This window comes from Protopterus annectens, chromosome 16.part0 (assembly GCF_019279795.1).
Source record: "Protopterus annectens isolate FY-2018-M chromosome 16.part0, PAN1.0, whole genome shotgun sequence".
Taxonomy (NCBI): domain Eukaryota; kingdom Metazoa; phylum Chordata; order Ceratodontiformes; family Protopteridae; genus Protopterus; species Protopterus annectens.
This window is the reverse complement of record NC_056750.1, coordinates 877,981,709-878,003,820: the sequence shown is the minus strand read 5'-3', so window position 1 is coordinate 878,003,820 and position 22,112 is coordinate 877,981,709. Positions and strand designations below refer to the sequence as shown.

The 22,112-nt window shown below is 39.8% G+C and overlaps 1 protein-coding gene across 2 annotated transcripts in view; it reads left to right on the top strand.

Annotated features, from left to right (window-relative positions):
• Positions 1-470: 470 nt before the first annotated feature.
• Positions 471-22,112, top strand: part of TUFM (Tu translation elongation factor, mitochondrial) — a 144,658-nt gene continuing 123,016 nt past the window's right edge. The window contains exons 1-3 of one of the 2 annotated variants that reach the window (XM_044058531.1): positions 471-607; positions 14,194-14,240; positions 19,417-19,576. In XM_044058531.1, coding sequence (XP_043914466.1) covers positions 565-607; positions 14,194-14,240; positions 19,417-19,576 — 250 coding nt within the window. In that variant the 5' untranslated portion in view covers positions 471-564. Of the gene's footprint in view, positions 608-14,193; positions 14,241-19,413; positions 19,577-22,112 lie in introns of both variants that reach the window. The other variant, XM_044058530.1, reaches the window with a different exon arrangement.

Below are 22,112 nucleotides of genomic sequence, written 5' to 3'. Positions count from 1 at the left end.
CTTCTAAAGGCAGGCTGAAACATTTATTGCAAAATACATATTCCACTTTGGATATCCAGGTAGTTTTTTCTATGTCTGCAGCATCCCTCCTCATACCTGTCAAACTCTTAGTCGAAGAATTCTGGACAAAGCAAAAATAATGGGAAACAAATGCCTAAAATCACGGGGTTAAAATATTGATCTTGGAAACTTTGATATTTGCTAGAATAACAGGTTTTAATTAGCATATCTTTTTCTGAAAGATATTAAGAATTAAACTCAGATCTCTGTCATTATCATTTAGTGTCAACAATCTTTAATGATTGATTTGCAGGGAAAAACACAAATTTTATGACGGGCAAACGAAGCCAAAGAATATGAAGTAAACATGTAGGACACATGCTGGCTCCCACTACGAATTAGCGCTGATAACATACACAGACATCTCAACACTTCCAAACACTACACACTGTTCCGGTCTTCACAACGCAGATGAGATGACAGCAACGTTTCTACATCATATAATAGCGCTGGTAGCTATTTGCTCTGATCTCGGGCGTGACATCATTTGGTAGCGACAGAAATATGGCGACTATTATGGCAGTTCGTGTGTGCAGTGGGAGATTAGGTGAGGGAATAAATGTAATGGTAGCCACTTGCTATTTTTTCTAACAATGAAAAGAACAGTACTTTCTTTTGGTGTCTTACATATTACGTGGCTTTTGGATTTGGGGGCCTTTCGTTCGCTGTGGATTAGGGTCCTGTTCACGAGAAGGTCAAAGATACGGTGTGAAGCAAGACGCATTCAGAGTTGGGGGTGGACTGCCTGAGGGAAGTGGTTGTTGTCATAGGTAGTCTTGAGTGTTTATGGGGTGGTATGTATTTGAGAGCTTAGCTCAGACTGGTGATACCAGGCAAATCTTCTGTACTTTGATGCAAATAAATCTTATGAACTGTTACGTTGTATTTTGATTGAATTACATAATCTAGCATTACTGACATTGCGGTCTTGGTATCCAGGCCAGACATTGTACCGTATGCATATTGCTTTCTGTCACAGTTACTCGTTTTGAGCATCCTTCCTGTTTAGGACTCCGCTTTTGTATTGTACTCTGGAGTGCACTGGGTCAAGGAGCAGCTGTGTGAGGCAGTCTTCGTTATAATCATTTTGTCCAGGAAGTTACAGGTGTAACTCTACTGAAACGTTAGGCAGCTGGTTATATGGAAATCTGCAACAGACGTAATTTTGCTTTTCCACTCTCAATTTCACGTGCATAATTGTGGTCGTCCTCAATCCAAAGGTCCTCTTACATAAAGGATAGTGGATGGCATACTACCAACCCCTCAGTGCAAGATGTCTGGACCATACCTCTCAATTGTCCTGATTTAGACTCAGATTTTAGCTCTGTCCCTCTTAATCCTTTCTAAAACTGGTAACTTTTTTTTACAAAGTGGTGAATTACAGTTAACAATAAATAGTTATAGGCTTGCACAAGGTAAAAACCAAACACAGGAACTAAATAAAGTAGCACACTTGATGAAACGTAATAGATGAGGCAAAAAAAAAAAAAAAAAACACTCTGTAGTGCTTTCGTTCTATTTAAGAACTTTATCAGAAATGTTACAGGCTTCTTTTACTTCAGAAAATGCATCTTAATGGGTGTTCTGTTATTCTGTCAATGTCTTAGGTTAATAGTGCTAATATTTTAAGTGTGTCCCTGATTCTTTCTTGATGTCTGTCCCTGATTGGTTAAGAGCTATGACCTGGGCAAAGCCAAAAATTAATGTGAGACAAAAGGCCCAAAGCCAGGGACAGATTGTAAATATTAATGTTAGAGTGTCGATAGAGTAACAGATTTTGTATTGGCATGTATTTTTGAGTGATATGAATTTGGAAACTCATGTCTAGTTAATATTTAGTCCTCAGTTATATGCCTGAAATGCACCAAAAATATGAGACAAAGATCTGGTCAATAGCAGAAACAAACTTGAAGAGGCAATACGAAGAAAAACAGTGACCTAATTTAAAACTGCATGAGATGCACATACCTTATGTGGCAGAATATGAGCAGTCTGGGTAGGGCAAGCAGTCCTTCACACTCATCACTGTGTGTGTCAACTGTAAATAATCAGGAGTTCATTGTGCTTTTTACCAGTTTCTGTTTTTTAAATGGTTACGGTGCCATGCTTTGCTTTCGCTTTTTACAAACGGCATCAGTTGCATCTTTGTCTTGTTTGCTGGATTTACTTATCTTGGCTAGGCTGCATGCAGTTTAGTTCCAGGGAGAGATTATCCTGCAGAGAGTTTAAGCATTAATAGGTACCTCACATTAAAGTTGGGGTGCCTGTTGAAAATTTTCAGGTATCATCAGTTACAGTCTTTGATTTGTGGACCTGCGAGTGTGAATCTTGATAAATACACATCAGTTTCAAGGCTGAAGCATTTTTGAAGAGCTCAGTACCCTACTCAGAGGTATAGAGTGTTGAGTGTGTGGATGCAGGGAGGCTTCATCCTCCCTACAGAAATCACATTGGAAGTTTTATATTTTTTTTAAACTGAATTGCAGTTTATTTTTTATTTATTTTTTGTAAGTAGCAGGGGTCACAGGATTTGGACTTAATGCAACAGTAGTAAATTTTCCAAACATATGCACAGATTATATTTTTATATATGTACATATGTGCGTATGCATTGTTCACACACATTCCCCCCTGAGTTAAAGAAATTCAGACCTGCAGAATATGCATTTGCATACTGAACCTTTTTTTTTTTTTTTTTTTTTCATGAGCTGGATAAAGAATTTGCTGACTTAATCACTTAACTGGAAAAGTGAGAGATTTAGTTAGTAGAAAATTAGTTAGTAGAACATTGAAGAATGGAGGGAGAATGTTCCGAGATGGGAGAAGAGTGTGTGTGAGGAAATTTAAGTGATGGCTGGAGAAGGTGGTGGGTTGATAAAGACATGGATTATGCATTTTGTGATGTGTTAAAGCTGTTGAATGTTGTAGAACATCATTGTTTTTGCATCTTACAGTCTGTAAGCCAGTTAGATTAATTGGCAGGGGATAGTTGTAATTTCTCAGTCATGAGCACAAAGAATAAATGGCAGGTACTTATGATTTGGTCACATTTATTTTAAGTGGTAGTTGGGCAGCCATGTTTGCACATTTTGAGTTTAAAGGTCACTACCTTTTTTTTAACAAACTTAGTTGAAAAGAACTAAGGCATGAACAGTGAGGTACATGTGTGGTGATAGTGTTAGATTCAGAGTATTCCATTTGTTCTGATTTCAGTTCTGGGAGGAGCTGGCAAGACAGTCATGATGGTGTGTGTGAATAACATGGATTGACTGTGAGTGTAGAGATGACAACTACATTAGATGTTAGAGGTCAGAAAGATAATAGAAAGCAGTTTGTTTTTAAGTTCAGTTTTAATGAACTTGTTTAATGTTGTATTGATATCATGCCATGGAGAAAAGCTATGGTGGGTACTAAGGACTTTAAGTTGGTAATTGTTGTGTATTGCTTTTTCCAGTAATTTTGCTTGCCATGGCAAATGGGCTATGAAATAACTGGGCAGAAGTAAAGAGGTACCTTTTATGTAGAGACCATGCTGTGATAGAGGTACATGATTTTAGCATTCTTGGGTGAGCTAACTTAACAGTAACTGTGTGAAGTCTACCTTTTATTTGGTCAATAGTAAATGCACCCTATGTGTTAAGTTTTAGATCACCAAAGTGATGTATAAAATGAGTAGAGGTTAAGATTGTTGGAGAGAATGGCATGAGTTTGTAGGTGAAAATAATATGCAAAGTAATCTCAGAACAGTTGAGAAATTTGTGCGTGGTAATTTTAGGTAAAAGGCGGGGGGGGGGGGCTTTTGTTTTTATAAGGTTTGAGCCCAGCTCAGAATGAGTTGGGACCTAAGGCAGAACTGTTTTGCAAAATGTTGGAAGTAATTCTCTAGCTGTTCTGTAATTGTCTGCAGCAGTGATAGTTTTAATTTTCTTGAAATGTGTTTAGGCTAGCTCTCTCACACATGCACACTGAGTTTTCAAGAAGGGGCTAAAATGTTTGCAGTAAAATGGAATTAAAATAGTCTAGTGCACAGATAAGAGTAGTTGTATGAGACTGTGTTGAATGACTTTTAGCAAGACTTTTTAAGCAAGCCAGATGGAGAAGTTCACTTAAAGCATTGGAGATGGTGTGGAATTCTTTTGTAGGGTTTGTAGGGTTATAATTGGAAGACTGAAATAAAATTGCCTGTGCTTGTTTTATTTTGTAGCTTTGTATGTTGTGGTTGGGAGTATGACTAACTGCACCAGTCCATACTTGTTAGTGACTTGGAAGGAAAAGTTAGGTGTGGTTGGCCCATTTTAATAAAAAAAAAATCACTTAATATTAACAATTGATATCAGTTGACAGCTATTTTAGGGATTTGTCTCCTGCTAGAAAACTTTTAATATCCCTTGCTGAGAAGGCATCTTTTTGTGAATTACAGACAATCTATCTTGAAATGTATCCCATTTGCCAAATTACCCACAAAATGTTTTACATCCACATAGTTATGATCAGTACACCCAAACAAAGGTGAACTGGCAAATTCTAAAGCTTTCAAAGGAGCTCATATTAATGCTAGTGTCATTAGAAGGAAATCTGATGTGTAGGTGGCACAGTCCGTACTAGTTAGCCGTGGAATTCAGAAAGGATTATCATGGGCTGCCAACCCCATGAAGTAGCACTTTGTAGAGACAGGCACACTGCAGTGATTTTCCATTATTAGAAGACTCAATGAGGTGGGACATCTGAGTGTTACATTGTAGAGTAATGAAGCATTATGGAAGATCTGCTAATTAGCCATGTGTTCTCCTGATGAAATTTCTGCAGTAGGTGATTCAGCAGCCCACCGATTCAGAGACTTGAAGGCCATCAGTGTTAATATAGCCAAGAGACTGGTCACCCATTAAAGTTGTTGAAAGGGACCACGTTCCAGTTAAGTTTAGTGAAGTTCAGCGGAAAGGTATTTTTGAGAGGAGTGGTTAACTGTGGATGTGTGTAGCAATTTGGATGCGCATATCTGCAGGGGTATAAATGGATTGTGATTTTTGTGTTCATTTGTCCACCTGGATAACAGAAGGTGCTTGGTTAGGGATATCGATAGTGTAGATGTGCATCTCTCTGTAAATGAGCTGTGTCCCTGTGTCATTGAGATGCAGTGAGCCACCAGTTTTATATACTGCTGGAAAGTGATTGTTCATCATTTATGATTATTCAGAGACTTGAGAATTAACAGATAATGGGGTTTTTCCTCATTCAGTAGAAAATAAAATACAACAGGCTGACCACGGCTGTACAAACTTCCAGATTCCACAAGAACAAAACTTTAATAGGACAACAAAAGTAAGCGCTTTCACGATCCAACAACTGATCGCTTCTTCAGACTCATTAAAACATACATCAAAGCATTAGATTTAAAAAACAAGTGCATCCAATCAGAGAACTAATGCCCTGTGACATCATATGACACATTTAAAAAATACATATATAGTATAGTAACAATATATATAAATAAAGTAGCTAATAAATGTCCTAGTTTAAAAAAATATATTCATTACGTTTAAAATTAATGAACTAAGACTATTCAATGTTTTAAAGGTCTAGATTTCAAAAATGGTTTTAGAGAGACCGCACTATTTAACCCAGGGGGTTTATCTGCTTGAAGTTGCAGAATCCATTGGTTTTAGAGAGACCGCACTATTGCAGAATCCATTGGTTTTAGAGAGACCGCACTATTTAACCCAGGGGGTTTATCTGCTGGAAGTTGCAGAATCCATTTCTGTTCTGCCTCCTCCACTTTATTCTTAATGTCCCCTCCTCTATTGTTTTTACTAATCATTTCTATCACCATGAAGTTAAAAATGTGTTGTGAATTTTCTGCCTGTACATGTTTAGCCAAAGCACTAGTTCATAGGTTCATAGTGTCTTTCTTATTTGTTATATCTCTTAAGTGTTCAAGCACACGTTCTTTAAGGCATCTATCAGTTTTGCCTATATAAAATACAGAGCATCTAGTGCAAAAACTAAGTGATGTGTTCTACAATCAGCATAAAAGTTGACCTCAATGGTGAAGGCTAGAGTGGGATGTTTATAAACAGATTTATTGTATAGATAATTACAGGCCATGCAGTTTCTACAGGGAAAGGTCCCTATTCTTTGTGATAATACCGGTTGCTTTAAGGAACTTGATTTATAGCAGAGCTGTGTCTTTAGAGATTTCTTATTTATGAATGAAAACTTAGGTTTATCTTCTAAGACATTATGTAACTCTGGCACTGAGTGCAAAATATTCCAATTCTTTTCAATAATACCACAGAATCTCCTAATATCACTTGAATAAGTTACTGGGAGTCTGACTTTCATGATATTACCCTCTTGTATATTATTTTCTTCAACCGTTTCTGAGAAGAAGGGTTTGCATCTATTTGCTCGTTTCTCGTTCATATTTTTAATGCCACTATTGATGTCTCTTACTGTAGCCTCTGTCTTTAAACTCCTTCATCAAAGTTGTAACTGTATCATTTAAACCTTCGTTAGTGTTATGTAATCGACTGGCTCTCATGAACTGTCCTTTTATGACATTCTTACGTACATGTGCAGGATGCATACTCACCTTACGCAAAATGCTATTTTTGCGTGTTGGTTTCCTGTACATTTCTGTCACTATCTCATTTAAATGTGTCTACCTAACAGACATCCAAAAATTTAATAAATTCATGAGAATGTTTATATGTGAATCTAAGGCATTCTGTAGTACTATGTAAATAATCTATCAAACATTGCAGTTCAGTAGTACCCCCCACAACGACTTCTATATCCTTTGATGCAGGACCCTGTTTTTCCAATGAATGATAAAGAACAAATTGACTGTGATACCCATAAGAAATTTACAGAGCTATACAGGGATCTAGAGAATAAAATGTATAGCTTTAAGAGACTACAGTTACAGCTGCCCCTACTCAGGTGTTGCTCGCACACCAAACTATGTAGACTTGCAGTCCTCCCAGCCATGGCTCCATGACTCTGCAGTACAGGTCCACCTGTATGTGGGACTTGCTACTGCAGGCATTCTGGCTTCCTGCCTGGTACTGCCTGCAGTACTTGGTCTCACATATAGGTGGAGCAGCCATTTCTTAGACTCTGCCTTTTTAATTCAATACGCTACTCCATTGTTTCATCCTCACTCATTTTGAGACTTTCATCATTGTAAAGTGCTGAAACGTCTTGGGTTGTGTTTTTTGGCAAAGCAAGCAAATGCACCCTTTAGAACTGAGCATAAGGCTTTGGTGATCTCCATTGGCATACCCTGAATGTGGTGATCTCCATTAGCATACCCTGAATGGGGAGTGGCAGAGTCCTAGGTTTTGGAGTCTTATGTGGTGCAACTGCTCTGCATAGTATATGACCCCATGACCAAGTACTTCTAGAATCCAGCCCTTTTTGAAAAAAATGAGAATAGCTAATTTTATTAAATTGACTGCCTGCTTTACTCGTTTACTGTGCACCATTTCCATCAGTTTTATTTATTCATTCACTTTAGTAATAGCACTGACCTAAATGGACCTATTTTTGTCTGAAGCCTGGACAAATATAAATGACAGTAGATGAGCAGGTTAAAATATGAATACAAACAAAATGTGTTTATGATGGCAATAAGTCAATAAACGTAAAGTACACAGTAGGGGGACAGTAGGAAGTGGCGGTTAGAGTAAGGAGGGAGGAAAGAGTGAAATAGTGGGAGGATAGAGCACCGTGTAAAAGATAGTAAGGGCACACAGAAATTAACTGTATAATGTAGTAGAGAGACCAGATACTAGTGCAGGGAAATAATGCAAGGAAGACAAAGGTGCCGGACTGGTGGAGGGGAAAATGGGGAATTAGGTGGTGTCCAGAGGGAAAGCGTTCGTAAATGGATTTGGACTTGATGATCATTAAGTGGAGCACAAAATGACAGGTATGAGGTGAGGTCTTTTAAGATTAGTAAGGGGGGAGATGGAGGTAAGGGAAGGATTGGCATTGACGTCTCTGAAGTCAAGGCCAGTGGCGTCTGGCTGACTAAATTTGCAGATGATGGCAAATTTAGGAGTGGTCAGAGAATCCCCACTGACGCAAATGTTCTTCAGGAAGGGCTGATGCAGACAAACAACTGGTGTTGCAGCCAAGGACTAAAATTAAATGCCAAGAAATGCACAATAGTGTCCTTCCTAAAGTCATCACTCCTGGTAACTATCATATTGATAACACGCCCCTAATTGTTGACCCAGTAGTCAGGGACTTGGGACATGCACAGTAATGTAGCCATTGACCATCATGTGTCTGCAGTGGTGAGGAAATAATTCTATGTTGTGCAACTTGTTTAAACAAAGGTAGGGCATCTAGGTCCAAGGAAGTCATTGTTCCACTGTACCCAGCATTCATCAGACTATCATTAAGTACAGTGCCCCTTTCAGTATGTACCTAACCTGGTATGTCCAAGAGTTGGGACATCTACAGAGGTTCCTCACTAAAAGAATACAGGGCATAAGTAACATGTCCTATGTAGACTGTCTCAAGATCCTGTCCCTGAATTCTGTCTCCTGCAGGCAGATCAATACCTGGCAATCTGCACAAGAATTGCCCATTCTAAGGGCTTGCACCTTACCTAGGATATAAATAAGACCTGTTGGAGAGACTGGTATGTATCCCAGAGACTACCTCTTCTCTAGAACAGGCTCCCCATCCATGACAAGCAGAGTTCTTCCCTAAACAAATTCATGTGTAACTTAGACAATTGGATAGACCAGGAAATTCATCTCTGGTTTGGTACCCATGCCTCCTGGTAGAGACATCCTTCCACAACCCCTTTTTACCCATTTTTACACATGGGTCGGGATCAACAGTAACAGTCATCTAGAGCCAAAGTTTACACCACCAGGTGGCTAGCTCTGTTGCTGTAGTTCTTCCACACCACACAATCGCATGCACATACACACCTATGACCAATTTAGAGAGTCCAATCCACCTGCATCCTGTCTTTGGAATGTGGGAGGAAATCGGAACACCCAGAGGAAACCCATGCAAACACAGATTGGACATGCAGACTCCACACCGAAGGCACCCCAGCAGAGAATCAAACCAGCGGACCACTTGTTGTGAGGTGACCATACTATCCGTTGTGCCATCTCACAGGACGTGTTGGAGAGACAGGTGTGTATCCCAGAGACTACCCCTTCTGTGTTACAGGCTCCCCATCCATGTGAAGCAGAGTTCCTTCCTAAACCAATTTGATTGGATAACTTAGATAATTGGATAGGGAACTAGAAATTCATTCCTGGGCTGGCACCTATGTCTCTCTAATGGACACAAGCAGCCTATAAGTGGTTCATCTCTAGTCCCCTGCTTGTAAATGTTTCTCCCAAACCCCTACTTACACTTATCAAGGGTACCAGAACTCGTCTGAGATTTGGGGTGCATGGCTAGGCTTAAGAAGGGTTCCTATTACGTGATTGAAAGTATAAACTTCGAACACCACAAGATCAAATTTGTATGTTTGAAGTTTTATAATTTTGAACACAAAAAACGGACAAAGTAACATCATAAGCAGGAGGGCAAGCCCCCCTGCAACCCCACACCCCCCGCTCTTTAAATATACCAACTCTGAGATCGCACTACAGTGCAGAAAGGGAATATTTCCCTTTACTGCACTGTAGTGCTATCTCGGAGTTGGTATATTTAAAGAGCGGGGGGTGCAGGGGTGCTTGCCCCTCTGCTTACAACAGTTATTGAGCTGAATTGCTGAAACTTCGAACATTTGTGTTCGATGTTTTCAGGTTAGAAGTTTCAGCAATTCGATAATGCAATAGGAACCTGGCTTAAGAAGATCCTTGTGGTCAATTGCCTAGTAAACACCTATGAACCTAGGAGAGTTCTTTGAGGAACTTAGAGTTGGGATCCAAGAAGCAAGTTGGCATGTTGGACAGGTAGCAATTTGGCTTTATTAAAAGTAATTTTTGGGGTAGAGGAAACTGAAATGTCAATAGATTTGTTTATAGTTTGGATGGTAGTGAGCTTTCTTGGACACTGCTGTGACCAGTGGCCATCCATATTCTGTATATATATATATATATATATATATATATATATATATATATATATGAGTTCATTTTATAGGACTAAAATAAGGAGGAGTTCATTTTCTTCTGTATGTTTTTGTAGATAAAGGTGAAAGTTCAGTGTGGGATCAAGCCACATACCAAGGTATTTGAAGGAGATGACTTTATCAATGGTATTATCAAAAGGGTCCTGGATAATGGACAAAAAGTGATTGAGAGTTGTTCTGCTGTTTAGGGGAGGTACCATATAGCGTTGTTCCACGTTCGAAAGTGATCGGAAAGGTGTGTGTTTTTTAAGCCATTTGATGAGACAGGATGTCTGCTTATACTAGTTTTATGGCTGAGGAGTTCAGGTTTGAGTGAAATAAGACTGCCATCAACATGACTGCGGTGGTGGTGCTGCTATAGCGTTGTCGCCTCACAGTAAGACGTTGTCCTGTTCGATTCTCAGCTAAAGCGTCTTCTGTGTGGAGACGTGCATGAATGGGCGTACCTTCGTTGAAGGCTGTACGTCAGGGCTGGCAACTCAGTATCAATCATTAGCGGACCGGAGTTCCGCTGTGGCGACCCCTAACCGGGGAAAAGCTGAAAGATACAACAACAAGACTGCCATCAGCATAAAGTAAGAGAGGTGAGGGAGTTAAGTGGTAGTTTATTAAGGGGGGCAGTAAACTGGAGCCATGAGGGAAAGGGGTGGAAGCAGAGGCGGAAGCAGAGAGGCGGTTCTGAAACTGAACAGAGAAGTACTGATTGGAAAGTTAAGTTTTAAAGCAGGAAGCTGTTTCTGCGTTAATTCTAGTTTAGGTGATCTAACAGAATTATGTTCAGCTAGATTGAAATCTCTGGTGAGGTTAATAAGGATGGGTCCAGTGAGGAGGCCTTTGTCCACAGCAGGGGGTTGTTATCACTAAGTGTCCAGAGTGCTGTAGAAGGGCTCCTACTAGGCCAAAAGCAATGCTATTTTGAGGATAGTATATGATATTAGATGTAGTGGGTGAGTTGATTTGTAAATTAATTTTTCAAGGAATTTAACAAGTATGGGAAGAACAAGTCAGAGGTGCAGGGTGGGTTCGATTTTTTTTTTTGAGGGGTTTTAACAAATGTTGTTTTCCAGACATCCGGCATGATGATTTGTTGGGCAGAGATTATAAATATGAAGAGGTGGGGGGTAGATTATGAAGTTCTTGCATGAAAATATGAACCATGGGGGGAAGATGTCTGGAACGGAAGGTGTCAGTTTTCAGTTCAAGTAGTTGTAGTACACGTTTAGCTTTGAATGCTTTATTATGGAATCTGGGAATATAGAAGGGAGGAGAGAGAGGGAGTGGGAGAGGTTATTAATGGAGGCAAGGCTGGGAAGTGCACAGAATTGGAGGCTGAAATCGGCAACTCTGAGGTGAGGTGTGGAGGACTGGGTGTTAGCTGTATTAGTACAGCCTGTCAAACAGTTAACTTTTGCCCAGAATTTCTTAGGTGAGTTGAGATGGGAAGGACCGTGACCTTTGTCACCTGATTGCCTGTTTAGCTGGAATTCTTAACTTAGTATAGTGTTGCCTGGAGGCTGAGGATGAGGTGTTTTTGCAAGTATGCCAGGCATCGTCCCTGAGATTAAGGAGGCATTTGAGTTTGTACTCGAAGCAGTTGTGTTTTGGTGGTTTATTGAGCCATGTGGTTTTAAGAAAGACTGAATCCTGGAGGTTAGTGAAAATTTGTTTGAGGAGAATGCTACAGTGGTTAGGGTCAGTGGAAGAGAGAATAAGAAACCAGTGTAATGAGGCTAGAATTGTCTTTAGTTTGAGAATGTTGGATTAGGGTTTGATCCAGAATGAGTCTCCCATTCGATTCTCGGCTGGAGCACCTTCTGTGTGGAGTCTGCATGTCCTCCCCATGGTCGAGTGGCATTCGAAAGACATGCGTAGAATGGGTGTGCCTTCGTTGAAGGTTAGGTGTCGAGCTGGCACCTCGGCACCCGTAAAAAAAATCTACTGCCAATCATTAGCGGATCGGAGTTCCGCTGTGGCGACCCCTAACCAGGAAAAGTCAAAAGAAGAACATGAGGGAGGAATTTTGTTTATGTGGTGAGAGATGTTAAAGCTGATTGGACACAATGGTCATTGAAAAAGGGGGGGAGGTGAGAATTGGAGAAATAATTTTCGGATTATTGTCAGTAATGAAATCAAAAAGTGGGTGAGGAGGAGAGTTAGGCTTGGTCTAGTGGGTTCATTGACCAGTTCTATGAGTTTGAAGATATTAAGGATTTCCAGGATTTTTACAGTCAAGACTGAAGCCTCCTAGTAGGATAAAGTTTGAGATTTGTAATTCTGGTCATTTCAAATGGAATAGTTTTGAATTTGCCTAAGGAGGAGGGAGATAAGGAATAGCAAGATGAACAGGAAAGTTGTAAGGGGAGGGCACACAGAAAAGTAGCCAGTTAGGAAGACAGTCTGAGGTAGTAAGTATTGCTTTTAAGGTAAGAGTTGGACATTTAAATTGGATTTCAACATCAGTAGTGTTCCACTGCCAGGTGTAAAACCAGGTGTCCTATCAGGGGAGTAGTTGTACCCAGGGAAGAAATGGTGGATGGAACAAACAGTGGGTTTGAACCAATATTCTGTTATAGCTGAGGTTAGGGTTGGTAAGGATGAAAAAACTGTTGGTCTGTTTTGTTCTTGATACTGTGAGCTTTAATTAAGAGACTAGATGAAAGCGATGGGCAGAGTTAGGTTCAATGTTGTTGCATAGGTGCAGGAGGACTATTATAAGGGTGAACCTGTAGGGGTGTCTGGGTAATTTAAGGGGGTGTCTTGTAAGGGATCGATTGGTAATATAGGAGAGTGGATATTAAGTGCAATTAAGTGTGTAAGGAGGGGGATATGGTTGGGGGAGTGCATACTTCTGTATATGATTAGGGAATCTGAATGAAAATTACTGAGGTAAGAGAAATGAGATTTTTTTAAGAGGTTTATGAGAAGTGCATTTCCCTGAGTAGGGAAGGAATTCTTATTGCTGTGACTGGAAGAGTAACTTTAGCAGCAGAAGTCTGTAGGTATGAAAAGAGGGGTGGACATTTCAAAAGAGATGAAACGCCCCAAGTTTTTTTGGGGGGATAGACACGCAGATGAGTCTTAAAGGTTGAGAGGTATCTTGAGGTGTAGTAATGTATTTGGCAGACAGATTATGAAAGAGAAAAGGGTGGTGGGAATGGGGGGATATGTATGTTTGTGTTTCCACATGCTGTGGTCCTTCTAAACTGCAATTACGATGTATGCAAAACTGGGAGGGAACATAATGCTTTAGTCTAGAGCTAATAAGAGTGGATAATGGGCTTTGTCAGCATCTGTTTCAAAGATCTCCCTGTGCGCGTAGTCATAGTAAGGCCTTATTGTAATTCTGTTTGGTGACCAACAGCAGTTATGAGAAAAGTGAAGTCCACAATCAAAAACAACTATTCGAAGTATTGAATATTGTAAGAGAGAGTGAGAGAAATGGGGTCCTTAGAAACAATGGAATTTGTGGGAACAATCCATGCAAAATAATGCTCGGGAAGAGTGAGGTTTAGTGGAAGGTAGAAATATAGTGGAGTAAATGACAGTTGTTAAAATGCATGTGATATCTGTGTAAATGAAAATGTAATATAGTTTTTCTTCTCTGTTAATGTATGTGCTCATGTATTAAGTGAAAATTGAATGAATGTATGTGCTCATGTATTAAGTGAAAATTGAATGCGTTTAAAATTATGTAGGAAGAAATTCAATTTTAAATGCTTATTTTCAGATATTATGGGACCGTATTATTTATCTGTGATTTAACTTAGTAGTGGAATAATATAAAATCTTAAGTTTCTTAAAATTTTAGTATAACATCAAAACAACTAATTTAATGTAGAAATTGATTCTAGAAAAGCAACTGTGATTGTCACAGCTGCACTTTAGTGATGTGTTCTTACAGTTCTGCATACTGTTCCCCATTTGAGTGTGGGCGAGGGGAACTGTCACATCTGCTTCAGTACATATCTATTGTCTGTGTTGCGTACAGTTTATTATATGTGTTTCTGTTTTTCTTTCAGCTCTTGTGGGTTGCATTCACAGCTTAGTGAAAAATACACTCAGACTGGTAAGATATTTTATTTATTTTGTACTCTGGGGCATGGGTCTTTTCTTGGCTCTGGGGCATGGGTCTTTTCTTGGGTACTTTTAGTTGGGCAAGAACTTAAAGTAAACTCAAGGCATTGGAATGTATAATCCGAAATCAATACCATTGTTCTGATTTTTGGGTATAAAGGTTACAGAGGACTGTCATTAGTGGTTTAATCTTCGTTCTAATGTACTGTAAATTTGTAAACCGTTTTTCCACAGCTCGAAACTATAGTTGTTGACTTTATTATTTGCTGTACTTTTAAATCCATTAGGCAACAATATGGTTTTAAAATGCATTTGTGCTTATTAACTCTTGCTGTCTTTTTGCCTCCCTGTCCTGTTTGCAAAGCCATTGCACTCCCCACCCATTCTCTGATAATTTGTTTTCCTGTCGTACCTGGTGTCCAGAGACACCAAGAAAGAGAACCTGTAGCCATAGAATTGTGGTAGTCATCTGACAGTGAGTAGGAGGTGTTTTGTTTGGTTTCTAACTTTCGCCTGTTGGTGCCTTGATGTGTGTCCAAGTACTTGTCCAGTGATGCATGCATGCTTCCACGCATGCACTGATATTTCACTGGAGCACCACATCCTGCTTAGCAGACCATGATGCATGTCCAGGCCTACACATGGAATGTTTTTAAATGTTAGTATTGCAACGGACTAGCATCCCACCCCCGGGATAGGCAAGCTTTTGTCCGTTGCGGTCTTCTACACCTCCTGATATTTAAGGCCACAAGACTTCATTACATTATGCCACTAAGCTGGCAGCCTAGATCATTTCTAAAATACCAGTATAATGTTGGTATCTTACAGGCTAAGATGTGACCTGCCTAGCATACAAGGCATCCTTTGACCCAGTACTGATGGATCAAAGTCCAGTGGTATTAGAAATACTCCATCTAGGGATCTAAACCTCTTCTGCAACATCAACAGAATGGTTTGGTGTGGAGGAACAGGTATATCTCAAAGAGGAAACTGCTGCTGTGGAACAGACATCCCATCCATTTAAAACAAAGTTCATCCTTGTCCATATTCAAGCATGACTTGAATCTGTGTATGGGAAACGCACGCATTTACTCCTGGACTGCCCCCTGTACTATTAACAGAGACTACTCCTAAATGCTTTATCCCATGCATGGGACCCCATCACATTATCTGTGGCATGATCCCAGTTATTCTCATTAGGGTTAATGTATAATTTTTGACCATGGGATGGGTAATGCCAATCTATAATCCAATGGGATAGGTTAATTTAAGCACAAAAAGGAAATCTTCTAGGATTAAAATAGCCCACATAGGCAGCTATCCTAGTACTTCACTATGAACATATGAAAACCTGGCTCCCAGAAGCACCAAATTACATTACCGCATCATGGGGTTCCATAGAGATTGGTGCAGGATCCTCTTATATATGACATTTTTCTTTGATCTTCAAGCCAGCATTTTGGGTGTCTGGTTAACAAAATACTTGGACAGCCTTTTTTGAGGTTATTAACAGAAGACCAATTCACAGGCCTTGAATCAGTTAGTTATATCCAAATTGGCTGGCTGCCCTCTCTCAGTATTCTTTTTTCCTGAAGACTTCTCCATGATGGTTTGTTTGGCCTTTCAGGGAATGGAAGACCTCACCAAATGTGTTCATAGAACCAATGGTTCTTCAAACGTATGCCTAGAGGACCACCACCTCCCCCCCCCCTTTCCAGAACATTTAACCACAGTCCAGTATAAACTGATGGTAGGTAATTTCTGAAACTGGTAAAGAGATTGAGGCAAGTTAGAGAGGCATTGGTGACTGTCAGTGTGTTCCTCTAAACATTTTTAGTCAGTATGTGGCCTATTTTTGAAATGCATTTAGGTCATATGGAAAATACTTCAGTATTTATCAAACGCTTGTTTGCTGCTTCTGTGCTACTTAGGAAGTAATTTGGATACTGGTAGGTAGATGTGTGCCTGAATGGTGAGGTATCCAGATGAGTTTGGTAGAACTGGATTGCATTTACAGTGGATATAAAAAGTGTGCACACCCCTGTTAAAATGCCAGGTTTTTGTGCTATAGAAAATGAGGCCACAATAAATAATTTCAAAACTTTTCCCACCTTTAATGTGACCTATAACCTGTACAATTGAAAAACAAATCTGTTGGGGGGAAAAATATAAAAAATACATTTACAGTAAGTTGGTTGCATATGTGTGCACACGGTTAAACTAATAATTTGAAGCAAGCACCTTTTGATTTAATTACAACATTGTCTTCTTGGGTACACACCTGCCATTAATTAGAGACTGATTAACCTCAAACTTTAGCTGTCCTAGCAGGATTTTCCTGACATTTACTCAGTTGCTTGCTACAGCAAAAGTCATGGTTCGCAGAGCGTTTACAAAGCATCATGGGGATCTCATTGTTGAAAGTCAGTCAGGAGAAGGGTACAATTTTTAGCAAATTAATAGGACATGTTGACACAACACGTTTTTATCTGAACATATTCCCCACTTGTGGAGAAACTATATCCCTGCATATTAAGCAAAGTAGCACCCTAGCTAGATTCATTACTAATCCAGACAGCTGAACATGTACTCTCATATTCTTCCTAGGCCTGTTTTGTGTAACCTCTGTTTGAGGCAGGAGGTAACTCCTGATATTTGGTGGTGTGGACTATTCTGTAAAGGTCTAATGATTGCCTGTCATCTCCATGTGAACCTGGGCTAGATGAGTGATTCGTTGTATTGCATGATGCGTCTTGGCAGATGCTAGCTGCTGTTTTGAGTTGCTTTAGGGTGTGTCTGCAGTGTTTGACCTTTAGCTTTTTCTGTGGCACTAAGCAACTCCATGGCAATAAGGAACCTGTTGAGAATGGATCTTTCATGGTGTATCATTCTAATTAAGGCATTACAAAGGAAAAAGAAAATGTTTTCTACCACATCTTTATATTTTCTGATCCACTAATATCACAGCATCAAACTTGTACCCCAAAATGGTATGATGTGGTCTGCCACACTGACCTTGATTGTTTTCCGTCCAATGTTTTATTCCAAAATGCACTCTGCATGCCTTAGAATTAGAGCAGAGAGAGAGAACATTCGTTCTGGTCATGTCTGGCCATTCACTTACAATCGGAGGATTGTGAAGACTTTTATTTATTTTATTTTACATTTGTTGACCAGGCTAGTCTAACTGGATACATGTCCATTTTCAGTAGAGGCCTGGGGAGATGAGCTCCAAGCTATGCTAATATAACTGTAGTACAAGAAATGAAAAGACACAAAAGAAATCTCTAAATAAAAACATTACAATACATTATTGCTGTAGGCTAACATTGTAGAAACAGTATGAAAAGAATCGTGGGTACACGGTTTAGCAATACAGTAGTTCTAGAAGCAAATATCCAGGTTAAGGGGTTTACCTTTGACATGTAGAAGAGTAGGAAAAGAGTAACAGGAATTATTAATAATGTACAGAATTATACACAAGTAAAACAGATGGGATACATTCAAAGCTGAAAATACAGGTGCCTGGAGCAGGGGTAATTCTCAGATTGTAAGTACTACAGGGTAGTTTGCAGACAATAGAAGACTAGACAAAATAGAGCAAAAAAGAAGCTTAGTAATCTGACTAGGTGGTTGAAGGAGGGTGAAAAACAGTAATGCTATACAATTAGTTTTAATCTGGGTTAATGCATGGGCATGTTTTAAGGAGTAATTTTAGTTGATTTTTGAAGAGTGTTAACTTTATTTCTTTGTAGGTGGCAAGAATGTCGTGTTTTGATTCATTTTTTTCTCTCTCCATTTCGTCTCAGGTACACTTATTTCGTATAAAACAGTTTCTGATTTAATTTCCTTTAAGCGTAGACTTGTGGTTTCATTCCACATTTTCTGGCTGAAGTGAGAAGTTTGTAATCTGTGACTGGCCTTTTGCAGTTAGCTCTAACTCTGGTTTAATGCTGCCTTATTACTTCTTATTAAGGTTCTCTAGCTAAATTGGTTTCATAATTGTTTTCTTATGTATGAGTAGTGAATTTATTGACTTGCCACACCAAAAAAAATGCTTTTTTTGGATGTAACAGATGCAGTGATGGAAATAATGCGATTTCCCAGAAGGCCTAAATGAAGTTGTGGAAAGCATTTTGTTGCGGGCAAACCTTAACATTTGGTTTGTGCCTCGCTTCATTCTGAAGCAAGTTCTTTGGCACACTGTGAAAATGACTAGGTCTTGCTGCACAATGCTGGATTAAGCGATTACTGCATAACCATCTGGATGTGTAATGGGTTTGCTGCTCTGGCCAGGACTGGCTGTGGTGCTGTGTGTTGATGCTTGGCTGTGGCTGGCTGTGATACCACACTGTGGCACTCTTGCTGAGTTTTGCTTTTTTTATAATATGCAGGGATTCTCTATGGCTAGAGACAATTGTTTGGCAAAATGACACCAAACCAGCTGGCATTATTTCAGTGGCAGTGCTGTCCTGTAGTAGTGTATAACTAGTTTACTGTGGTCTTGTGAGTAGAGGTGGTAGTAAGAGGAGTTTTATTTTGGGCCTCTGACCATCTATCTGTGGACTTTCCAGTGCATTCTTTGACCCTTTGTGGCTGTGTTTGCTATGTGTAGCATCATGTCCTCCCTTCCAGGACATTAACCAAAGTCCGGTATAAGCTAATGGTAGATAATTTCTAAAACTGGTAAAGAGATTGAGGCAAGTTAGAGAGAGGCATTTGTGACGCCAGTTGTCAAGTGTGTTCATGTAAACATTTTCTGTCAGTATGTGGCCTATTTTTGAAGTAGGTTTAGGTCATATGGGAAATACTTTTCAAACAACTGTTGGTGCTTCTATGCTACTTGTGAAGTAGTTTAGATGCTGGTAGGTAGATGTGTGCCTGAATGGTGAGATCCAAATGAGTTTGGTAGAACTGGATTACATTTTATATAGCCTTCACTTACATAACTTCAGACTAAGTAATTTGATTTTGTAGTTGTCACATGTCTTGAACCTTGCAGGGCTTCAAAAAATAAAATAAACTTTTTTTTTTTTTATTGGACATGCACCAGTCCCTGGAGAATCCAGGGATGGAATGAGAGATTTTGGAACATGTAGAGTACAGTATGCATGCATGTCTGTGTAACTGAAGCAAAAAACATTCCTATTTGTGTTATGTTGCAGCAGACTCCCGTGGTCCTTTCTCGAACCAGTTTTCCCTTGAGTGTGAGAAATTATGCTGTAGAGGCAAAAAAGAACTATGTACGAGATAAGCCTCATGTGAATGTTGGTACTATTGGACATGTGGACCATGGGAAAACTACTCTAACTGCTGCAATCACTAAAGGTAGGTACTGAGAAAATGTTCCTTGTATTAATCCTCAAAGATGTCTAACTCCTAAGAGTGTTGCTTGGTTTTGTTGGGTTTATTGGTCAAAATGATTTAGTGCAGCAAGTACCAGTTCTTATCCTGGTCCGAAAGGTTATGCATGTGGACATGTTTCCCTTTGTAAATACTGGAATGATTTAATTTGGTAACAAAGACAACAGTTGCCCTTTTCAAAATTTACTGGAGCCGTAGGTGTGGTGAATTCATTTTTGGGAGTATAAATCATGACACTTACATCAGCTAGAAGTATTGCACACTTGTCCAATAGACAGTAATGATTTAGTTTTTAGCACAGACTGTAAATCTTATTGTATGTGAAGAAACCAGGCAGTGTCTTTGTTATAATAATAATAAAAAAAAAATTGTGTGAGAGTGCAAGTAACATGAATTTATGTGGGGTTCTAGGGGTACGTTGCAATTTATAGGTTACTTGTGTCGATGGATGACCAGAGTTTTCCATCAGATAAACAGAGGCTTGTGGAGTCAGGTGGTCCAGGGCATCATGAGATTGCCTTTTTTCATTCCTTATCTTGTGTTTGGTAGATGGGCTCTGAGAGCACTTAGAGGGTTGATGAAGGTGTGCAAGCTCTCTGTAAAGGAGCCTGGAAGGCAAACCTTTTCATGGTGAAACTCCTGGAGTTAGGGTTCTTATCAAGCAGTTCTCTTGCATCTAAAGGTGAAGTCATTCTATTACTTCTATTGTCTGTTCTGTTCTTTGGAAATGATTCCTGGTAAAAAGTGGTTGGCATGCCTTATAGCAGTCTTGAAATGGTGTAGGTTAGCAGCATGATTGGAGGGTAAGTAGTTCAAGGATCATGGTGACCATCCAGTGGTTCTCTACTTTGGTCACTGGTGATTTTTAAGACACTGTGCCTTTAAATCTACCGTGGTCACTGGTGATTTTTAAATCGGAAGGTAAATAGGAAATGAGGTATGAGCATTTTTAGATTCTGCGGAAGTTCCACCAAGGAACAAAAGAGCTAAATATTTTAAATGAAACAATATTTTTTTTATTTTACAACCTTTTGTGTGTCATATTTAGGACATTTGGATATACTGTTGCTTGGTTGTGGATTTTCATATTTTTCAGTGCTTTGGTTTAGTGGTGTCTTGCCTTGGTTATTAGTGCTTTTAGATCGCTTGCTGGTTGTTTTGGTTGTCTAGTTTTGTCGGTGATGGGTTAATTTTAATCGTATGACATTCAGAACTGAAACTAGATCCTGTTTTGATGTGGGCATAGGGATGTAAATCTGGCACACTGAGGTACTCAAAGGATGCTGTAGTTGTATCATGAAAGTCACACTGCTGTCCCATTCTGCAACTGCTTTATATTTTTTCTTGGTAACCCTCAATACTTTTTAAATGGCACAGCTGCCATAGTGGTGGTCTGTTCTTTTTGTGTGTGGGTGAGATGTGTTCATAAGGGTGTGTAGACTGGGCAAAGTCACTGACTGTTCAGAACAGTCTATTCTTACGGAGTGTCTTTGCCTTACCCCCATACAGACTCAGTAATACCAATTTAAAAAAAATATTCAGCCATTCTCACAAGAACTAAATTTAACTGGATTAAGTGCTTGCATCTCCAATATGACATGATAATTCAGAATAAAATGTACAGACTAATAATGAGGAAGTCAGGAGTGGCAGAGAAGTATGCAAGAGTGGTACAGGATATGTACGAGGGTAGTGACAGTGGTGAGGTCTGCAGTGGGAGTGACAAATCAGTTTAAGGTGGAGGTGGGATTACATCAAGGATCCGCTCTGAGCCCTTTCTTATTTGCAATGGTGATGGACAGGTTGACAGACGAGATCAGACAGGAGGCCCCATAGACTATGATGTTTGCAGATGACATTGTGATCTGTAGTGAGAGTAGGGACCAGGTTGAGGAGACCCTGGAGAGGTGAAGATATGCTCTGGAGAGGAGAGAAATTAAGGTCCGCAGGACTAAGACAGAATGTGTGTGTGTGAATGAGAGGGAGGATAGAGGAATGGTGAGGATGCAGGGAGTAGAGTTGGTGAAGGTGGATGAGTTTAAGTACTTGGGATCAACAGTTCAGAGTAATGGTGAGTGTGGAAGAGAGGTGAAGAAGAGAGTACAGGCAGGATGGAGTGGGTGGAGAAGTGTCAAGAGTGATTTGTGACAGACTGGTACCAGTAAGAGTGAAAGGGAAGGTCTACAAGAGTGTAGTGAGACAAGCTATGTTGTATGGGTTGGAGACAGCATTGACAAAAAGGCAGGAGTCAGAGCTGGAAGTGGCAGAGTTAAAGATATTAAGATTTGCTCTGGGTGTGACGAGGATGGACAGGATTAGGAATCTGTATATTAGAGGGTCCGCTCAGGTTGGACGGTTTGGAGACAGTCAGGCGAGATTGTGTTAGTTTGGACATGTGCTGAGGAGGGATGATGGGTATATTGAGAAAAGGATGCTAAGGATGGAGCTGCCAGGTAAGAGGAAAAGAGGAAGGCCTAAGATAAGGTTTATGGATGTGGTG